The following is a 19,440-nucleotide window of genomic DNA, read 5'->3' as shown; positions in this document are numbered from 1 at the left end:
CTTTAATTATGGTCTAATAATTATAATGATTTTTTTGTGTAAAAATATTTTTATTGTTTTTGTTGATGTCAGCAGTAGGTCTATTTGGTATGACTTTAATGGCAATATGTTTTATAATTATTAAAGGCTGAATTATTATAAAAATAAATGGGAGGTGAGTGTCTTTTGTAAGAAAAATTATTATTAATAATATGTTTGGTTTGAGCATAAAATAAAGTAGATTTTCTATAATTAGTTAATGTTATTTGTCAATTGTAACAAAGTTTGAAATTGAAATTTATTATAAGGAATAATTATATTGTGTATCTGTCTAAATAATTTAACATTTTTATGTCTCCCTTTGGTTATAAGTAAGGCTATTAAGTAAGGATAAGAAGTCAATATTTCTTTAGATGACACTGGTAGATGGAGCCATTCCATTGGTCCTTTTTGTTATAGACATTTTGTGGGAGTATGGAGAGTGGTTAGAATAATTAAGTCTCAAGGTAGGCGATAATTTATTTTTTTAACCTTTTGAGAGTTAATAGCCTTTTTTATAAGGGACAAGGCTTTTTTGGCCTTTGATGTGAGAATATTTTTAGAATTGAGAGAAGAATCTCCCTGTAAAATATTGAATAAAGGTTTTAAGTTTGTTGTGGTAATATGCAAATAAGGTCTAATTTAATTAATATCTCTCAACAATTTTTGGAAATCATTTAACGTCATCAAGTGATTTTTTTGTAATTGTAAAGGTTGGTGACTTATCGTTTGTGTGTTCAACACACGGCCAAGATATGTGAAAGGAGGATTGGTTTCAATTTTTGGGGGGGAAATTTTTAGACCACAATTAGTTAAAGCAGTCACAGTTTTATTAAGAATATTATGTAAAAGAGTATGATATTTGTGAGTCAGCAAAATATCATTTATATAATGGATTAAATAGAGATTAGGATATTGGCTTTTAATATCTTGTAAGGCTGTATTTATATATTTTTGGCACAAGGTAGGACTGTTTTTTATTATCTTGTGGCAAGACTTTTTATTGATATTTTGGAAAAGGCTGTTTTAAATTGGGTGAAGGTAAACTAAATGTAAAACTTTTATAGTAAAAAAAAATCTTGTAAATCAATAACTATAATATTAAAGTTAACAGGTATAGTAGCTGGAGATTGAAGTCTAGGCTGTAACATCTCTATGGGTTTTATAGTGGCATTGATAGTTTTAAAATTTTGTAAAAGTCTCCATTTATCAGATTTTTTTTTAATGATAAAAATAGGGGTATTTTAAAGGCTAGCAGAAGGCTTTATATGACCTGTCTCTAATTGTTTTTTAATTAGCTTTTTAGTTGTCTTAAGTTTTTTTGAGGGCATGGGCCATTGTTTTACCCAAACCGGTTTGTCATCTTTTTAGGTAATAGGGTCGGCAGTTTTAGGAATAATGGCCCCTAGGATAAATTTGAATAGTCAATGTCAGCTTGATTTGTCTTTTTGTTAACTTGGACAGGTTTTTGTATTTTTTGTCTGTCTTTGTCAAGTCTTTTAAAGGGATTATAGTCTATTTGTAGCATTTGTGTTGAAACTTTGTCATTAGGGCTATATAAAAGTATGTCTATTTGAGTAAGAATGTCTCCCATAATGTAAAGGGGATAGATGGAATAACATATGGGCAAAAAGTTTTTGAAGTCTTATTGTCTGTCCAATTTAAAATTGGAGAATTTTTAGCCACTGAGGGTGTTCAACCAATGCCTATAAGTCTCGAAGGAGTTATCTGAGTTGGCCAGGAAGCAGGCCAATCTTTTTTGGCAATACAGAAAACACTGTCTCCAGTGTCTAACAAGTCTTTAATTTTAACTCCTTGTATATATAAATCTTTTAGAGGTCTGGAATCAGTAACTTTTGGAACCCAAAAAGCAACATTGTTAGAACTAAATGTAGAGTCACTTTTAGGCAGGTTAGTTAAAGCTTTACCTGCTTTGTGATAAGGCAGGAGCAGCAGTTGGGCTATTTTTTGAACTTTGTTAAACTGTACTGTTTTGTTAGGGGGAGTAACAAGCACCTGGATTTTTTTGTGTGTAATATGAATCCACCACTCCAGGAATAATGGAAATTTTTTGTAAAGACAAGGAGTTTTTGCCTAGTATTATGCCCACTATTCCTTCCAGGAGAGGGCCCTTTATTCCCGTAGGATTTGGGGTTATTGGAACATCCGGAGTTAATATTATTGTGGTGGAGGAACAGATGTCTAGTCTTGTGCTCCCTGGGGTGGCTCGGATGAGCTCTGTGATGGAACAAAAGGAATGAACGGGTTTATGGCAGAGGCTGCCCCTATTGTTATTTTGAGCCGAGGCTGGCCCCTCTGGAAGTTTTTTTGAACTGGGATGGCTTGTTGTGGAATTAAAGGAGTGTTGATTTTGTGAAATTTAGATCAGCATTTTTTTGTCCAATGATAGCCTTTTTGACATTTAGGACACAGTGTTTTTGGTCGAGTAGTCTTAGTAGGTGGCGATGGTGTGTCTTGTAAATTAGCCATAACTTGCTTAGCCAGACAATTTTTATTAATATGTTTGAATTGTCCACAATTAAAGACTGTAATGAGATTTTTTTGGTTTATTATTTATATATTTTTGTTTATATTATTTATATATTGTTTATATATATTATTTATATTACTTATATTATTTATATATTATTTATATATTTTTGCTTATTATTGTTTGAGCTCTCTACATTTTTATAAGAAAAAGAAAAGTGTAATTAAGTCCAGGTTTTATTTTAGTATTTTTAACCTTTAAAGGAAAATCTTAGAAAGAGGTATAGTAACATTATTAGGATATTTTTATTTATGATATTTTACCATTTTATCTTCTAATTTAGCCTTATTTTGTGAAGATAATTTGTCATCAGGTAAAGGAGGTGTCGAAGTAGTGGCAAAAAGAAAAGTTTTTTTTATTTTTATCATCAACATCAGTGGCCCCTTTTGAAGGAAATTTTTTATAATTATGTTGTGGATTTAAGGCATCTTTGATTAAGTTTTATAAAGAAAAAGTATCAGGTGGCACCTTTTTAGGGTCATGTTGTGAATAATATAACCTTAATTTCTCCCCAACTTTAGTCCACATATCTAAACTCACAGTATCTTTTTGGGGGAACTAAGGATATTGATCTTGAATAAAGTGTAGAAAACAAGTTAAATTATAGAAGAGACTTTAGTTTTACGTTTAGAAAAAGTATTTATTAAAATGTTTATAAACATTTTATGTTTTTTAGATTTGTTTTGGCCCATGATTATATCACGGCTCGGGCGTTACAAAAAGAAATCCTTATCTGTCTTCACTCTGCCTCTCTCTACAAAACAAAGGGCCCTCTCCTGGAAGGAATAGTGGGCATAATACTAGGCAAAAACTTCTTGTCTTTACAAAAAATTTCCATTACTCCTGGAGTGGTGGATTCAGATGACACACAAAAAAATCCAGGTGCTTGTTACTCCCCCTAACAAAACGGTATAGTTTAACAAAGGTAGCACCCTTGGGTTAGATTTTAGCCGCCTTGAAATGAGAAAAAGTTTATCTTTTTAGGGCCCCATGTTGGGTGCCAGTTGTGGGGGTCTTGTCCCTGTGGAGATCAGGGGTCTCTGATAGGTGAGACAGTGTTGGCGATTAAATTGGAGGGATAGATATAAAGAGAAAGAAAGAGACTGGACTCTTGTTTAAGTGACCAGAAGTTGTTTACTGAGTGTTATCCCAGGGTTTTTATCTCTGAACTCTGTAAAGTTATCATCATGGGAATTTTTGTTGTTATGGTTATACAAAAGGTAGTATGTGTCTTTTACATGAATAGGTCCAGGTGTACACAGGACACCCCCCACTCTCAAGTAGATGTATTTTTTAAACATGAGGAAGAACATGAGAAAGAATAACTACAAATTGTCTTTTTGTTTTTTATCCAGTTTCTATGTATCCTAAATTGTTTATAATTATATAATATCGTTTTATGCTTATACCCAAAACTAACATAATGATATATTACTTTTTACTATTTTATGTTAATTTAAACTAGTCTCTATAAAATAGTTGTTATAGTTATACTTTCCTAGTACCAGCAAACCTAATTTAAACTTTATTGGCCCTCTGAATCAAACTGAACTAACCACACTTTTAGAACAAAATGGTTATCTAAATGTTTTTAATCTATATAAACTATATTTTAAAACCTATATCTATAAATTTTTTAAATCACATCAAGAGAACCTGTGACTTGTATTAAGGCTCCTCAATGTGACTCAAAGTTAAACTTAAATTGATTAAAAGCAAAAACCATAAACCGTGGAAAATGGGAACAATAGACTCCCAAGTTTAGCTGTGTATGTTTTGGTCTCAGAGTTTTTTCTTAGAGCCAGCAGGAGCCTTTCCTGGTTGCAGTGCCAAATGAAAAGGAGGGAGGGAATGGGGTCAACAGCTCCCAAATGTGTCCTGGTGGTCTCAGGGTCCATGGCTCTCCCTGATCCCTAACACTCAGTGGGCCTCCGTGGCCGGCTCCCAACAGCAATACTTTTTTTCAGGATACTTTAAAGATTTTTCTCTGTTTCTGTTTTTTGCTTGCTTGCTTGTTTTCAGAAGCCTACCTGTGATGTGTCCCCTGTTTGTATGTCTTTTAATTTATCCTACTTGGATTGGTAGTTTTTGTTTGTTTGCTTTATTTTGGTAATTGTGGCTTTAAATCCTTTCACAGATTAGAACAGTGTTCAGCAATTATTCCTTTAGTAATTACGTCTGTACCATCCTCTCACTTCTCTCCTTCTAGGATCCCAGTTACATCTACAGTAGAACTTCTCAATAAATTATATGATTTTTCTTTTTCTTATGCATTTCATAATTTTTGTCTTTCTAGATAGTTTCTTCTGATCTATCTTCCAGTTAATCAATTTTTTATTCAACTATGTCTAAACCACTGAGTTTTAATCTATATTTTCCAGTTCTACAATTCTAATAGTCTCTCTCTCATTTAATTTCCATTTCTATGTTGGAACTTCTCATGTTTCCTTCATCTACTAAAGCATATTTACCATAGCTATTCGAAAGTCTGTGTCTGATATCTCAAATATCTGTAGTCCCAATAGGTCTGTATTTTTAATTGGGATACAGTTTATATACAACAAAACAAAATAGTTTGCACATTTTTAAATGTTTGGATAAATGTATACAGTTGTATAACTACTACCCCAATCATTTTCACCACACCAGCAAGTTCCTTCATGCCCACTTTCTGTTACTCCTTCACCTCAGAAGAGGCCACTGCTTTGATCTCTAACACCATAGCTTAGCTTCACCTGTTTTAGAATTTCACATAAAGTCATATATTCTATACTATTGTGATCCTGGCCTTTTTAGTTTGATGTAAGGTTCTAATTCATCTATATTGTTTTGTGACTCAACAGTTGCTAATATATTATGTGAATATACCACAATATATTCACCCATTCATGTGTTTATGTACATATATTTGGATGTTTTACAGTTTGGAGTTTTTGTGAATAAAGCTGTTATGAACATTCTTGGACAAGTCGTTTTTTTAGATTTATATTTTCATTTCATCTGGATATGTACCTATGGATGGAATACCTAGATTATAGAGTGAATTAATTTTTAACTTTATAAGAAATAGTCAAACTGCTTTTCCAAAGTGGTTGCTTCATTTCATCTCTTCACCGGCAGTATATAAAAGTTTCAATTGCTCCTCAAATTCACCAGTATCTGATCATGTCAGTCTCTTAAATTTTAGCTATTTTAGTGTATAAATTGATGTCTCCCTGAGGTTTTAGTTTACATTTCCCTGATTTAAAAAAATATATGTTAAAGATCTTTTCCCATGCTTATGGGCATTTGTATAAATTTGTTTGTGAAATATTTGTTCATGTGTTTTGCCCATTCTTAAAAACTGCATTCTTTACATTTGTATTATTGAATTGTAGGAGCTTTTTATATTTTTGGAATCCAGATTCTTTGTTAGATTTGTATATATATAGAATGCTTTATCCCAGACTATAGCCTGATATTTAATTAATTAATTTATTTATTTATTTATTGAGTCAGATGCTGTTGCCCAGGCTGGAGTGCAGTGGCACTCTCGTGGCCACTGCAACCTTGACCTGCTGGGCTCAGGCGATCCTTCTGCCTCAGCCTTCCAAGCAGCTGGAACCATAGGCATGCGCCACTACACCTGGCTAAGTTTTTGGTTTACTGTAGAGATGAAGTCTCCCCATGTTGCTCAGGCTGGTCTCAAACTCCCGAGTTCAGGCAATCCCCTTGCCTCCGCCTCCCAAAGTTCTGGGATTACAGGTGTGAGCCCCCGTGCCCAGCCATATATTTTATTTTTTTAATGTTATCCTTTGTAGAGCAGAAACTTTAAATTTTGAAATCTAATTATTTAGTTATGTTTGCTGTTATTATTTTTTTGTACACTCAAGAAAATTCTGCTTATTAAAAGATACAAGTATATTATCTTATGTTTCCTTCTAAGAGCAGCATATTTTTAGCTTTTATATTAAAGCCAAAGATCAATTTAAAATTAATTATCTGTGATGCCATCATTGTCGCAAGTCAAGTTTCCATGGATTTTTGGCTTTCTATAGTGGTCCATTTATTTATTTTTATTTTCTTTATACCAGTAACACACTGTCTAAATTACCATAGCTTTAAATCATTTTTGGCATCTTGCTGGGCAAGTCTCTCCACTTAGTTCTTCTTTAGAAGGATATATTGGCTATTCTTGGCTCTTTGTTCTCACATAAAAATTCTGTGATCACTTTTCAAATTAGCATTTCAATGTGCAAGTTCTCACATCAATGCAATCAGTGTAAATATGAATTCTAAATTAATACGAGACAAAGTTTGAATTAAAAAATAAATTTTCATATCTCATACTTCACACAAAGCCCAGGCCAAAATAAACATGCTTTCTTAGTGTCTCTCTGCACTGACAAATGTCTTTTTATTTTGCTCTTTTCCACTGAGAGCAAATCTTTTTTATTGAACTTATGGGAAAGGTCCTTATATTAATATTCTATGGCTTATGTAACAAATTATCATAAATTTAGTTGCTCAAAACAACATAAGTGCATTATTACAGTTCTCGATGTTAGAAATCAGAAATCAATTTCACTGGGCTAAGGTCAAGGTATCAGCAGGGTTGCACTCCCTCTGAAGGCTCTAGAGGGATAATCCATTGCTTTTTCCAGCTTTTAGAGCTGCACTACTTGGATTTCTTGGCTCATGGGCTCCTTCCTCTTTCTTCAAAACCAACAGTAAAGCATCTCCAAATCATTCTTCCTTCCAACATCATCCTGCTTCCTTCTCTGTAGTTGATTCTCCCTCTGCTTCACAATTGTGTTTAGGGTCCAACTAGATAATCCAGGAAAATTTCCCCATCTCAAGAAGTTTAACCTAATCACAACTGCAAGGTTATCTTTGTCTTATAGGTCACATTTGCAGGTTCCAGGGACTAATTTGGGGAATGTTAGCCTACCACAATCTTAGCTCTAAGTGCCTTCTTTGTATAACCTTAAAACTCAAACTCTTGCTTATCAAGCCCAGTAGTTCATCCACTATCTTCCTGCCACAACAGTACCGTTCATGTGATTGTCACTCCAGTTTCTGTTCCTTCTTGCTTTTGTGCCCCCTTAGTATTCATTTCTTTTGTGCTCAACACTTAGCTTACAATAATGGTTTTTATGTTTTATCAAGTTTTCTAGGATATTTCAGAGAAATAATTTTCAGGGTATCTAGTTTGTTATATTTCCAAAAATGGGCATCTTGAAGCCACACACATACATCTCCTGTTCCCTTCACTTCACTGGAACTGTTTTTTCAAGATCACTAACAATCAGGTATAACATCTGACCAAACACACAGTTTCTGTCTGCATCTGATGTGAACTCACAGTAGAATTCACCCCAGATAAGTAGCCTCTGCTTTTTGAAATACATTCCTCTCTTGACTTTCAGGATATCACACCCTTATGATTGTTTTTTTCTTTTTCCTACATTACAGGTCACTCTCTGTTTACATTGTTGTTTCCTCTTACACCTATCCTACAATGCTGCTTCTTCTGAAATATCATTTACTATTTATTTCACTACCCAGTACAGTTTCAGGATACTGGTAGAAATGCCTTCTGTGTAGATATCTAGTACACCTTAGTGTGTGTATATATATATATATATATATATATATATATATATATATATGTTTCACAGTTACCACTGCCATGGAGGCAGTTTAGTAGCAGAAAAGAAATTATATTTATCTCCTACAGTGAGAAATCAGGCAGAAAATGTTTTATGCGTTTTAAGTCTGTGATTTTAAAAAAGCGTTTGCCAATGACATGCAAACCTCTTCCTACACATCTGTAAGCTCATATTGAAGAAAATGCCTTTGATTGTGAGTACTATTGAGAAATCCTTCAAACTTTGTGCAACCTTTATTGACTATCAGATAATTCATACTTTCAAAAAGGTAAGAGGAGAAGCAGTAAAGTCAGACATTCGTACACACACACACACACACACACACACACACACACACACACACAAAAGTCCCCAATTCACTTCTCTATTGTTAGTCTGGTTTCCTGTCTTTTACCTTCTTCATACTGTGCACTAAATTCCTCTTTTTCACTGAAGATTCAATCCCTTCCCACTTCCTGGGGCAAAGCTGACAGAGACAGGAAGCATTTCAGTATCCACACTCCTTCAACACTTATTAAGAATTAAGCCTAAAACCTCACAAATAATTGAGTTACTACTGTTAGGCTCAGACATTGCTCCCATTCTCTCCAGGAATCATTCTTCCACCTTTGTCGCCTCTTCTCTGATTGTCCACGATAAGACTTTGCAAATATCTCTCCCCTATTCTTAATAAATCAACACTCACCAAAGACCGTACGGGCAGGGACAGACTCTCTGTTGAGCCAAAACGACACTTGAGACAGAATGACAGTCATAATACATGGCAAGTAGGTCTGGATCACAAAGTAGCCAATTTTTCTCTTGAGATGAAAGTGGGTTGTCATGACGACATATTCTCCTAGAAAGAGAGTAGAATTAGGTAGTATGGAGCTACAAAAATATTTTTAAGTCAAGTTGGCCCCTGATTCAGTTCACAAAGCTCCTTAATCTTTTATTCAACACAAGACATCCCAGCACCTCCCAAGTCCACATAACCAGAATCTTTAATAATCATGAAATTGTGTGTTTTTGTGGGAAATGCTAATAGTATACCAATACAGCTTGCTCAGAACAATTTTGACACAAATTAATTCAAGTAAATTAATGTTCTCATTTAAATAATAATAAGAAATAACAATCTCTTCTACAGCACTTGCTTAGTGATAGGTGCTCATTTAGCACTTTCAATTTATTCAAATATTAAATCTTCACAAAAACCCTATGAGGTAAGTACTATTGTTACCCTCATCTTATAGATCAAGAAACAGGCAAAGAGCTATTGAGAAACTTGCACTAGATCACCCAGTTAATAGGTAGTGGAGTCCAAATTCAAGCCCAGATAGGTTGGCTCCCCAATTTATGCTTTCTAACCATTATGCTCTGCTGTTCTGATGGTCTTAACTCGGTTAGTACCAAAAGTTTACCTAGAAGAACGTGGACTCACTGACGTTACTTCACTTCTAAAGTAAGAGTCAACGCTTACTGTACTCTAACTATGAGCCAAAAAATTTTCTGAATGATTTTGTAATACTAACTTTCTGTTCTTCTAACAGTTCTGTGAGGTCGGTACTAATAATTACTCCATGTTGTTAAATCCACTTGACAATTCCCCATCTTACTGCATTTGTCAGTGCATTTTACATAGTTGAGCCTTCCATATTATTGAAATCACTTTCTTCACAGAACTTCTAGGCCATGAGGCTCCTCTGGTTTGCTTCTCACTTTACTGATCACTCCTCTCAAGTTTCCTTTGTTGTTCCTTTTAATTTCTAAACATTGGAGGGTGTCAGCACTCTGTACCTGTACTGTTTGCTGTCTTACTGACTCTCTTGACATTCTCATCCAGCGTGTGTCTTTAATACCTTAAACTCTGATAACTCTCCATTGTTTGGTTTCTGCTTGGGCCTCCTACTTGTTATGGGTTGGGTTGTGTCTTCCAAAAAGATATGGTGGATTCCTACTCTGGGCAATGGTATTGAAGGTGGGAAGAAAAAGGACCATGGGCTGTTACTCAGAATTAGGTAGTTACCAGATGGAGGTGTTATTCTGATGAAAAAAATTGTAAAAATTGTAAGTGTGCAAAAGTGCAGAAGAATGGGGCATACCATGAAGGAGGTAGTCACGCTGGGGAAAGGGAAATGTAAGAGGAGACCTGGAGGAGGAACCAGCCAGATGAGGGAGGAAAGTATTCCAGGCCGAAAGAATAGTGTGAAAACTCTAGGTAGAAGGAAGATCCAAGTGGTCAGAGCACAGCAGAGTGTGGTTGACGGGATCCATTTGAGCCTAGAGAGGTAGGCAGGGGCCAAGTCTGCAAGGGTTTTGTAGGCCACGTTCAGGATGCTGAATTGCTCAAGAAATGCTCTGTGCATGCATTCGGGACCAGAGCTGCCACATCACTCTCTTCCTGGGTGATCAGGAATGAACTGGGCTTTTGGGTTTTATTTTTAGGATCTAAACATTTAGCTACCAAATGCTTTCTGTTAGTTAACTGGATAAAATGCGGTCAGCTTACAAAAAAAGATGGTGGATTCCTAACTCCCAGTACCTCAGAAAGTGACCTTATTTGAAAATAAGGTCATTGCAGATACAGCTATTTAAGATGAGGCCATAGCTGAGCAGGATGGGCCTTAATCCAATATGACTGATATTCTTATAAGAGGTGGTGAGGGACGTAGGGAGCGAGGGATGGATAGAGATACACACAGGGAGAAAATTATGTGATGACAGAGACAGAGATTGGAGTGATGTGTCTACAAGACAAGGAAAGCCAAGGGCTGCCAGAAACCACTAGAAGCTAGGAAGAAGCATGGGCAAGATTCTCCCTCAGGGTCTCTAGAAGGAAGTAACCCTGCTGATGCCTTGATTCCAGATTTCAAAGCTCCAGAACTGTGAGGTAACACATTTCTGTTGTTTTAAGTTGCCCAGTTTGCCATACTTTGTTACAGGAGACCTAGGGTTCTGTACTCAACTCTAGATTTATACATGCAGCTACCTACTGGACACCACTACTTGGGAATCTAATAAGCATCTTGATCTAACAGTACAAATCTTGACTTTCACTCTTCCCGTTCCCCCTCCTTCTCCAAATTGGGTTTCTCCAACAGATCTCCTTACTTCAGTAAATGGTAGCTCTCATGTGCTTAGGCCAAAACAAAAATCTTAACAATTTGTAACATTATCATTGACTACACCCTTCAGTTCCTCCCTTCCTCTCTCTCCCTCTCCCCACTCAATCAGCAAACTCTTCCAGTTCTTTCTTGGAATCATATGCATGATTTGACCACTTCTCACCACCTTCACTGCTACTACTCTGGTCTAAGCCACCATCATCTCTTACTTAGAACACTCTCATAGCTTTCTAACTGTTCTCTTTTGCTTCTGTCCTTGCCCCTCTTTAATGCAAAATGATCTTATTAAAACATAAGCCAGGTCTTGTCTCGTCTCTTTTTATTTATTTATTTACCTCAAAGATGTGGGGTACAATTCAGGATAAGTGGTCATCATACGGGTAAAGTTTGGGCCTCCCTTTGGTCCCCACTTTTCTTGGTTTGAGATCAGGTGCCCCTGCTGATGTTGTGTTTCCCCACAAGGAGTGTTCCACTACCGCCAAACTTTCTTACAGTATTATGATAAATGTTCAGAGTTTGCTTCTAAGTGAGGAAATGTGGTATTCAGCTCTTTGTTTCTGAAATAGATCACTGAGTATGATAGACTCTAAATCCATCCAAGTTGCTTCAAAGTTCATAACTTTGTCCTTTATGACTTTTTTCGATTCAAGACCCTCCAATGGTTTATCATCTCTCAAATAATAAAAGTCAACCTCTCCAAAATAGTCCCCAAAGACCCTTGCAATCCGGCCACTCTAATACTTCTCTTATCATCTTATCAGAGCTTCTTAGTTTTTACCTCTCTCCCTCCACTCACATTTGTTTTGGGCAGGATTCCTGAATGAGGCAAGTTCCCACTTTCTTGTACCTAAACCTAGGAAGCACCATTTGGTCATTGAAGTTCAATACACCATCCATATTGTGTGTGTATTCACATCCTAGCTTGTTTATGTGAACAGGAAAAACACAAGTAGGCTCACTCAAAACGATAAAATGTTTTCCTCACTACAACTTTGCAGTTCCTTTCTCTTTTCTTTCTCTCTGCTTCTTTTTACTTCCTTTCCTTTCTTTGTTCTCTCTCTCTTGTGTATGTCCATCTCTACCTCGCTTCTTCACTCTCCCCACTGAAAGGCATTGAGGATTTCTTTTTCATGAGACTTGGACTTTGATTAGCTTGGAAAGTTTTCCCCCTTCCCCATCTCAGTCTCACACTTCTGAACTCCTACCTATTAATCCTATCTCTGATCATGCGAAATATTTAATATATAAAATATGTAACGAATAGTTTTCACAAATTACTTCCATTCTGTGGATCTGAAAGGCAAAGCAATATTCACGAGTATTCACAGTTTAGATTATTTCTGAGGGAGAAAATTACAAGTGGACTTTTAGAAAACTTAGCAAATTAATTCATGTGTCAATTAACTGAATTGGTTATCTTAAATACAACTCTGATATTTTCTATCTCTTTACCTCTTCTCTGCCAAAGTGAGAACTGGAGCTTTAATCAGATTGGAAGATGTTTCCAACTTCCCCCATTTTATTCCTACCTTTGTGCCCCAGTTTATCAAGCCCATTAAGTACCATCTGTGTGTTGTGTGTAAAATATTCAAGGGTACACTATAAAACATATAATACATATGCATTCACAAATGAGTTATTATCTATGGATCAGAAATGCAGAACAGTTTAGCTAATTAATGCTTTACATAACCGAATATATTTTCCTAAAGTGGATTATTATATTCCCTTTCTGCTTGACCCTATTGCTGCCTTTCTCTGTATTTTTTCTTACTATGAAGGATGACCCTTGAAGTGGTTTGGGTAATTTTCCCCTGCCTTTGCAGTCCAGCCCATTAAGCTCCATCTGTGTCAAGTTTGAAATATTTGAGGATACAATGTAAAACACATTCGCAACTTAACTAGTTTTGAAGGTTGTGAAACACACAAGAGGATTTTTCAAATAGCTTGGCAAATTAACTCATTATACAGAGTAAGTGAATATATTTTCTTAAATCCATGTTTGGTATTTTTTTAAATCTCTCTGTTTCTGTTCCTTGTTCTTTATCTTGCCTGCTGTCTTCTTTTTATCCCCATCTCTCTAATTTTTCTTTATGTCTCTTTCGCTCTCCTGTTTCTGGATTATCACTGCATACCTATGCTACACATACCTATTACACACATTGTAATATATACAATGGCCATAATAATAAAATGGTTATTCTAACAAATGATCAAATTTCCAGGAAAGATGAAAAAATAAGGATAATGCATCCAAACTATACTTTTAGAAAATTAATGTAACAATTTGCCAAAGGAGGGGGGAAATTAGGAATGGTGTCTACAAAAGCCGTGCACACACACACACACACACACATGCACTAATTTCAAGATTAGTTTGAAAAAATTACCTACAATAATTTAAATAATGTAATACTGATACAGAATAAAGAGATAATAATAAAAGAGAATAATAAATCAATACATGTGTGCACATATGTGAATTTAGTATTTGAAAAATGCAGTATCTCAAAGCAATGAGGAAAGACTAGATTATTCAGTAATAGATATTGGAATAATAGGGTGCATAAACCAAAACAAACTCCAGATATATTTGAGATATAAAATTTCAAAAATGGAAACAATAAAGTTATTTAAAAATGTGGGTAAAATGTCAGAAGGACGTCCAGTTCATAATAGCAGACTCAGCACACACATTTACTTCCTATTTCTCTTAGGACTCCATTAAGTGCCAGTGAAGGCACTAAAATATTATAAACCCATAAGAAAGAAGACAACAGGAAAGAATGAGTGGAAGAGCTCAAAAGAATTTTAGAATTTAGAAAGTGCTGATGGAGGGAGCAGGCCTTAGCATAGAAAGGAAGCAGATGGGGCCGAGCTATGAGGGAAAACCCTGCTGGCAGTGTCCAAGAGGACCCAGATTTGGAGGTTTCAGGGACAGTAGTGGTGGTGGGGTCTCAAAAACAGGGGTGGAAAACAGGGTCATTAACTGAAGATTTGTACATTGAACAGTGACTATCCCTACCTCCCCATACATACAGTGACTGTGCAAGATGTTTACTCTCCTAGTCAAAAGAAAGTTAACTAGAGTACCTTTTTCTAAAATAAATTGAAGAGTCCTTCTACACAGAACTAGAGCAATTTAAGTAAGTGGTGGGCTCCAACAAAAAATATATAATCCAAACAAAGGACTATGTTTACACAGTTATGCTAATACTAATACCACCTGCTGTTTTTCAACTTTTAAAATCAATCTCTGCAGAAAATATTGAAGGCTTAATTATTGGTGTAGAACTGTATTAGTTTCCTATTGATTGGTGCTTTTAAAAAACCATCACAAATTCAGTGGATTAAAACAGTACAAATATATACTCTTATACTTCTGGAGGTTAGAAGTCCAAAACAGGTTTCACCATGCTAAAGTGTTGGAAGGGCTGCATTCATTTCTGGTGACTCTAAGAAAGAACACATTTTCTTGCTTTTCCAAGCTCTTAAAGGTGGTCTGCATTTCTTTTCTTTTTTTTTTTCTTTTGAGTTGGAATCTCACTCCGTCACCCAGACTGGAGTGCAGTGGCTGCTCCCAGCCACCGCAGCCTCGACATGCTGGGCTCCGGCGATCCTTCTGCCTCAGCCTTCCAAGTAGCTGGAACTACAGGCGCACGGTACCACGCCCGGCTAGTTTTTGATTGATTGTAGAGATGAGGTCTCGCCAAGTTGCCCAGGTGAGTCTCGAACCCGCGGGCTCAGGCAATCCACTCACCTCAGCTTCCCAAAGCGCGGGATTACAGGCTGAGCCACCGAGCCTGGCTGGTCTGCATTTCTTGACTTGTGGCCCCATTTTATTTCTTTCAAGTCAGCAGCAAAGAATCTTTTAACCATTTTCTCTCTGACTCTAGTCCCTCCTGCCGGCCCTTTATAAAGACCCTCATGGTTACCTTGGGCCAACCTAGGTAATCCAGCATAATCTCTTTATTTGAAATTAGCTGATTAAGAACCCAAATCCTCCTTTCCTATGTAATCTAACATGTTCACAGGTTCCGGGGAGTAGGATCTGGACATCTTGGAGAGCCATTATTCTGCCTACCACATGGATCAAATGTACATTTTAATATGTTTTGACAATAAAAGCAACATTTTAGCTGGCAGAAGTTGGAAAAAAGAAGAACATGAGGATATGAGAATGGAAGGGCTGATGGAACAAGACTATTTGATCCAGCCATTAACAAACATGGTGAAGGAAAGGAAAGGTGAGGTAATCAAAGTGAGCAAGCACGTGTATACTTCAGAGTAGGGAATTGATATTTCATCTCTAAAGGTAAAAAAAGAATAGCAGTATAAACACATTATTTAGAACTAAGGAGGGAGCAACCAGAAGTAAAACATAAGTGGTTAAAATGGGAAATACTGCTTTTCAATATAAATCTGTTCTTTTTTTTCATTTCCTCCCTCCTTCCCTCCCTTCTTTCCCTTTTTCCTTCCTTCCCTTTGGTCAAAAGTAAAAAGGGTAAAGTCCGTGTTGTGATTATGAGTGTAGACTCTGGAGCCAGGTTACTACCTGGTTTACAAACTTCCCTCTACCACTTACCAATTGCATGAACCTAGGACAATGATTAAATTTGTCTGAGCCTCAATTTCTTTGTCTCAAAACCTAGGATAACAACATTGTCTACCTCAGAATGTTGTTCAATGGTTAAATGAGTTAATATATGTCTTCAGAGCAATGTTTGGTACACACTACATACTCAAAAATTGACCATCATGCCCATGTACTACTTTGATCAACAGTAAGAAAACAAGAATGACAATATTCTGTTGCATTACTTTGCTAGGGCTACCATAACAAAGTACCACAAACTGAATGGATTGAAGCAAAACAAATTCTCTCACAGGTCTAGACTCATGGCCATGTTCCCTCTGAAACCTTCAAGAGAATACTTCCTTGCCTTTTCTTAGCTTCAACTTCTTTGTTGGCAATCTTTGGATTTTCTTGACTTACAGAAACATCACCACAAACTGCCTCAGGTTCACACGATGCCCTCCATATGTGTGTGTGGTGACCAAAGTTTTCTTTTTATAAGGACACCACCCATATTGGATTAGAGTCCACCCTACTGCAACATGATCTTAACTAACTACATTTGCAACTACACTATTGCTGTTTTCAAATAAGGTCAGATTCTGAGATACTGGGGATTAGGACTGGAACATATCTTTCCAGGTGACGCAATTCAACTCTTAATACCTGTGTTGCCAGGGGTGAGGGAAACTGGCATGTTCATACACTGATCACGAGAGTGTGAATTGCTTAACCTTTCAGAATAGCAGTTTGTCAATACATATTAAATATGTTTAATGTGTCCACTTTCTAAAATAACAATCTCAATATTCTGTCTGTATCCTAGGCAGATAATTACATGGGAACAAAATGCTATATAAAAAAAGAAAGTCTTCACAGTGTAGTTTCTAGCATTAAAACATAGACTATAATAATAGATAATTGAATAGATTGTGATCCATATGCATGAGGACATTACAAAGAAAGATACTATTTTACTGATTTCATGATGAAATGCTACAGAGCCCAATGACAAAAACACGTATCATATCATTGTGAGTAATGCTTTGGCCTAGGAGGAAGGCTTTTCCCTTTTTTAAAATTTTTAATTAAAGTAACAAAAACAAGTAATAATGTGTGTCCATTCTAACTGCTAACATACTGTTACTAAATTCATTGTACATTTTATCAGGATCTTGTATATTTAGTGACATGAAAACAAGTTTATAGTATAAAATCAAATTTAAAAAACAGCTTATACAGCTGTATCCATAGTAAGGCTCCCATATGAATTCCTGTATTGTTTTCTCTAGCTCTGAGAAGAACGTTGCCAGTAATTTGATGGGTATTGCATTAAATTTGTAGATTGCCTTAGGTAAGATGGACGTCTTCACAATGTTGATTCTTCCAATCCATGAGCATGGGATATTTTTCCACTTGTTTGTGTCATCTTTGATTTCTTTGAGCAGTGTTTTGTAGTTTTCATTGCAAAGGTCTCTGGTTAGGAAGATGCCAAGGTATTTCATTTTTTTTGTGGCTATTGTGAATGGGATTGTGCTTTTTATTTGGGTTTCTGTTTGTTTATTATTGGTATAAAGAAATGCGATTGTGATTCCTAAAAGCTCTAAATATCGACCTCCCATATGACCCTACAATCCCTCTACTGGGAATATACCCTGAAGAACTCAAATCACTCTATAAAAAAGATACCTGCACGTGTATGTTTATTGCAGCATCATTCACAATAGCAAGAACCTGGAACCAACCATGCTGTCCATCAAAAGAGGACTGGATTTTAAAAATATGGTACATATACACAATGGAATACTATGCAGCCATAAAAAAACAAAATAATGAACTTCGTAGCAACCTGGATGGAACTAGTGTTTATAATACTGAATGATCTCTCACAGAAACAAAGATCTGAGTATCACATGTTCTCACTCATAAGTGGACCTTGAACATCTATTGTAATACTATAAGAAAAGGATTGACAGTGGCAGGAAACTATGGGGGAGCAGGGAGGGGAAGGGAGGTGAGATTAACAGTAGTCAATATCTCTCTGGGGACAAGAGGACACCCCTTATCAACAAGGGTCCCTGAATGATGCACATTTGTATACCTAACCCTTAACTGTACCCACAATTTAAAAAAATAGTAAGGCTCCATATGCATAAAGACATGTTTGTACAAAAAATGGAAATGGAACCTTCCTAAATACCAAAATGTACAAAAATCAATTAATGTCCCAAAAATTTTCTTAGAAGATTTTTCTAGACGGTGGAATCAGAGAGTATTTTAACATCCAATATTGGTTCCTTCGCGTGTTTCTGACGTATGGCTCATGAACGTGCACTGTGTGTGTGCGATCCAGGTGAAGCCAATAGCGGTGTCACCAAATGAAATGGGGACAGAGGCTGTCTGGGTGGCCACGGATTGGTCTCAGGAGCTGAGGGCAGGTGAGCCGTGCCCAGGAGGGACGGGGAGGTGAGTAGAGTCCAGGGATGCAGAGAATTCTCTCTCTGGGGGAGAAAATTCCAGCCACCGCCAGAGCCAGGCCCTGGACCTCTAGGGCAGTGCTATGCGGTGCCTGCTGTGCCCTGCTGGCTGTTCTGTGCTGCGTGGTGCTGCAGCCTCGGCCTCCTCCCTGGCCATCTTCCACTTTTCCCGCAAGCGCAGGGTGGGGAAAGGAGAGGAGCGCAGGTGGACACGAATCCAGCCTGATCAGCGCCAGAAGTTGCAGTAGCAGCCGTGGTTACTACGGCACCCCTTAAGCAGGAGAAAGTTTCTCCGCCAGAACGTGTAAGGGGAACAGTAGGACAGACTGGGGACAGGAGGGACACAAGGCAAATCTCTTTATTAAAACCTTTAGAATCAAAGCTTAGCTCTCCCCATGACATGAACATTTTCTGCTTTGTTCTCTACCATACTTTAGTCCTAGTGCCCTTAACCTTAAGCCTCGCTGCCTAAGAGGCAGTGTGGCATCATGGTTAGAGGATGGCCTTGGGAACCAATCTGCCTGTGTTCATGTTTTGGTTCTTCCATTGCCTAACTGTGACATGTGAAAAATGACTGAACTTCTATGTGCCTCAGTTTCCTCATGATAACAGTACCTTTGTTATAACATTGTTTTGAAGCTGAAATAAGCTATAAGCACTTAGTGCCACGACTGGCATATGCTACAAGTTATAGAAATGTTTGTTAAATAAAATAAGTAAATACCTGTACTAGACCGGATTATCTCTGTCCCAACGACATGGCCCAGCAGGTCATACTGGTTCAGGCGAGAACCATCCTGTGCCACTTCCACAGATTTGTTCTTCCCAAGAGTCCAAGAATAAACCACTTCAGCTGTAGTATAGGCATCTAAGGCAAAGAAGGGTAGACAAAGAAGTTGAAGAGAAAGGGGAATGATTATTAACCTTGGTACTAAACTTGAATGAGATTGAAAGATAGCTTCCATTCCCAAATAATTCTGGGTATGTGCTCTGTCTTCAGTTGAAGTACATCCATTCACGCATTCATCTAATAAACACTCATTGAATAACTACTATAATA

At 36.7% G+C, this 19,440-nt stretch overlaps 1 protein-coding gene across 2 annotated transcripts in view; it reads right to left on the bottom strand.

Annotated features, from left to right (window-relative positions):
• The window catches only part of GABRA3 (gamma-aminobutyric acid type A receptor alpha3 subunit), a 95,891-nt gene that overhangs the window by 23,708 nt on the left and 52,743 nt on the right, over positions 1–19,440 (bottom strand). For both annotated transcript variants that reach the window (XM_008060136.1, XM_021713416.1), the window contains exons 4-5: positions 19,105–19,248; positions 8,906–9,058 (exon numbers count right to left, since the gene is read on the bottom strand). In XM_008060136.1, coding sequence (XP_008058327.1) covers positions 8,906–9,058; positions 19,105–19,248 — 297 coding nt within the window. The remainder of the gene's footprint in view (positions 1–8,905; positions 9,059–19,104; positions 19,249–19,440) is intronic.

Source organism: Carlito syrichta, unplaced genomic scaffold (assembly GCF_000164805.1).
Source record: "Carlito syrichta isolate Samal-C Ts95f unplaced genomic scaffold, Tarsius_syrichta-2.0.1 Scaffold304529, whole genome shotgun sequence".
NCBI classification, from domain to species: Eukaryota; Metazoa; Chordata; class Mammalia; order Primates; family Tarsiidae; genus Carlito; species Carlito syrichta.
The sequence above is the reverse complement of the archived record's forward strand: the minus strand, read 5'-3'. Positions and strand labels throughout refer to the sequence as shown.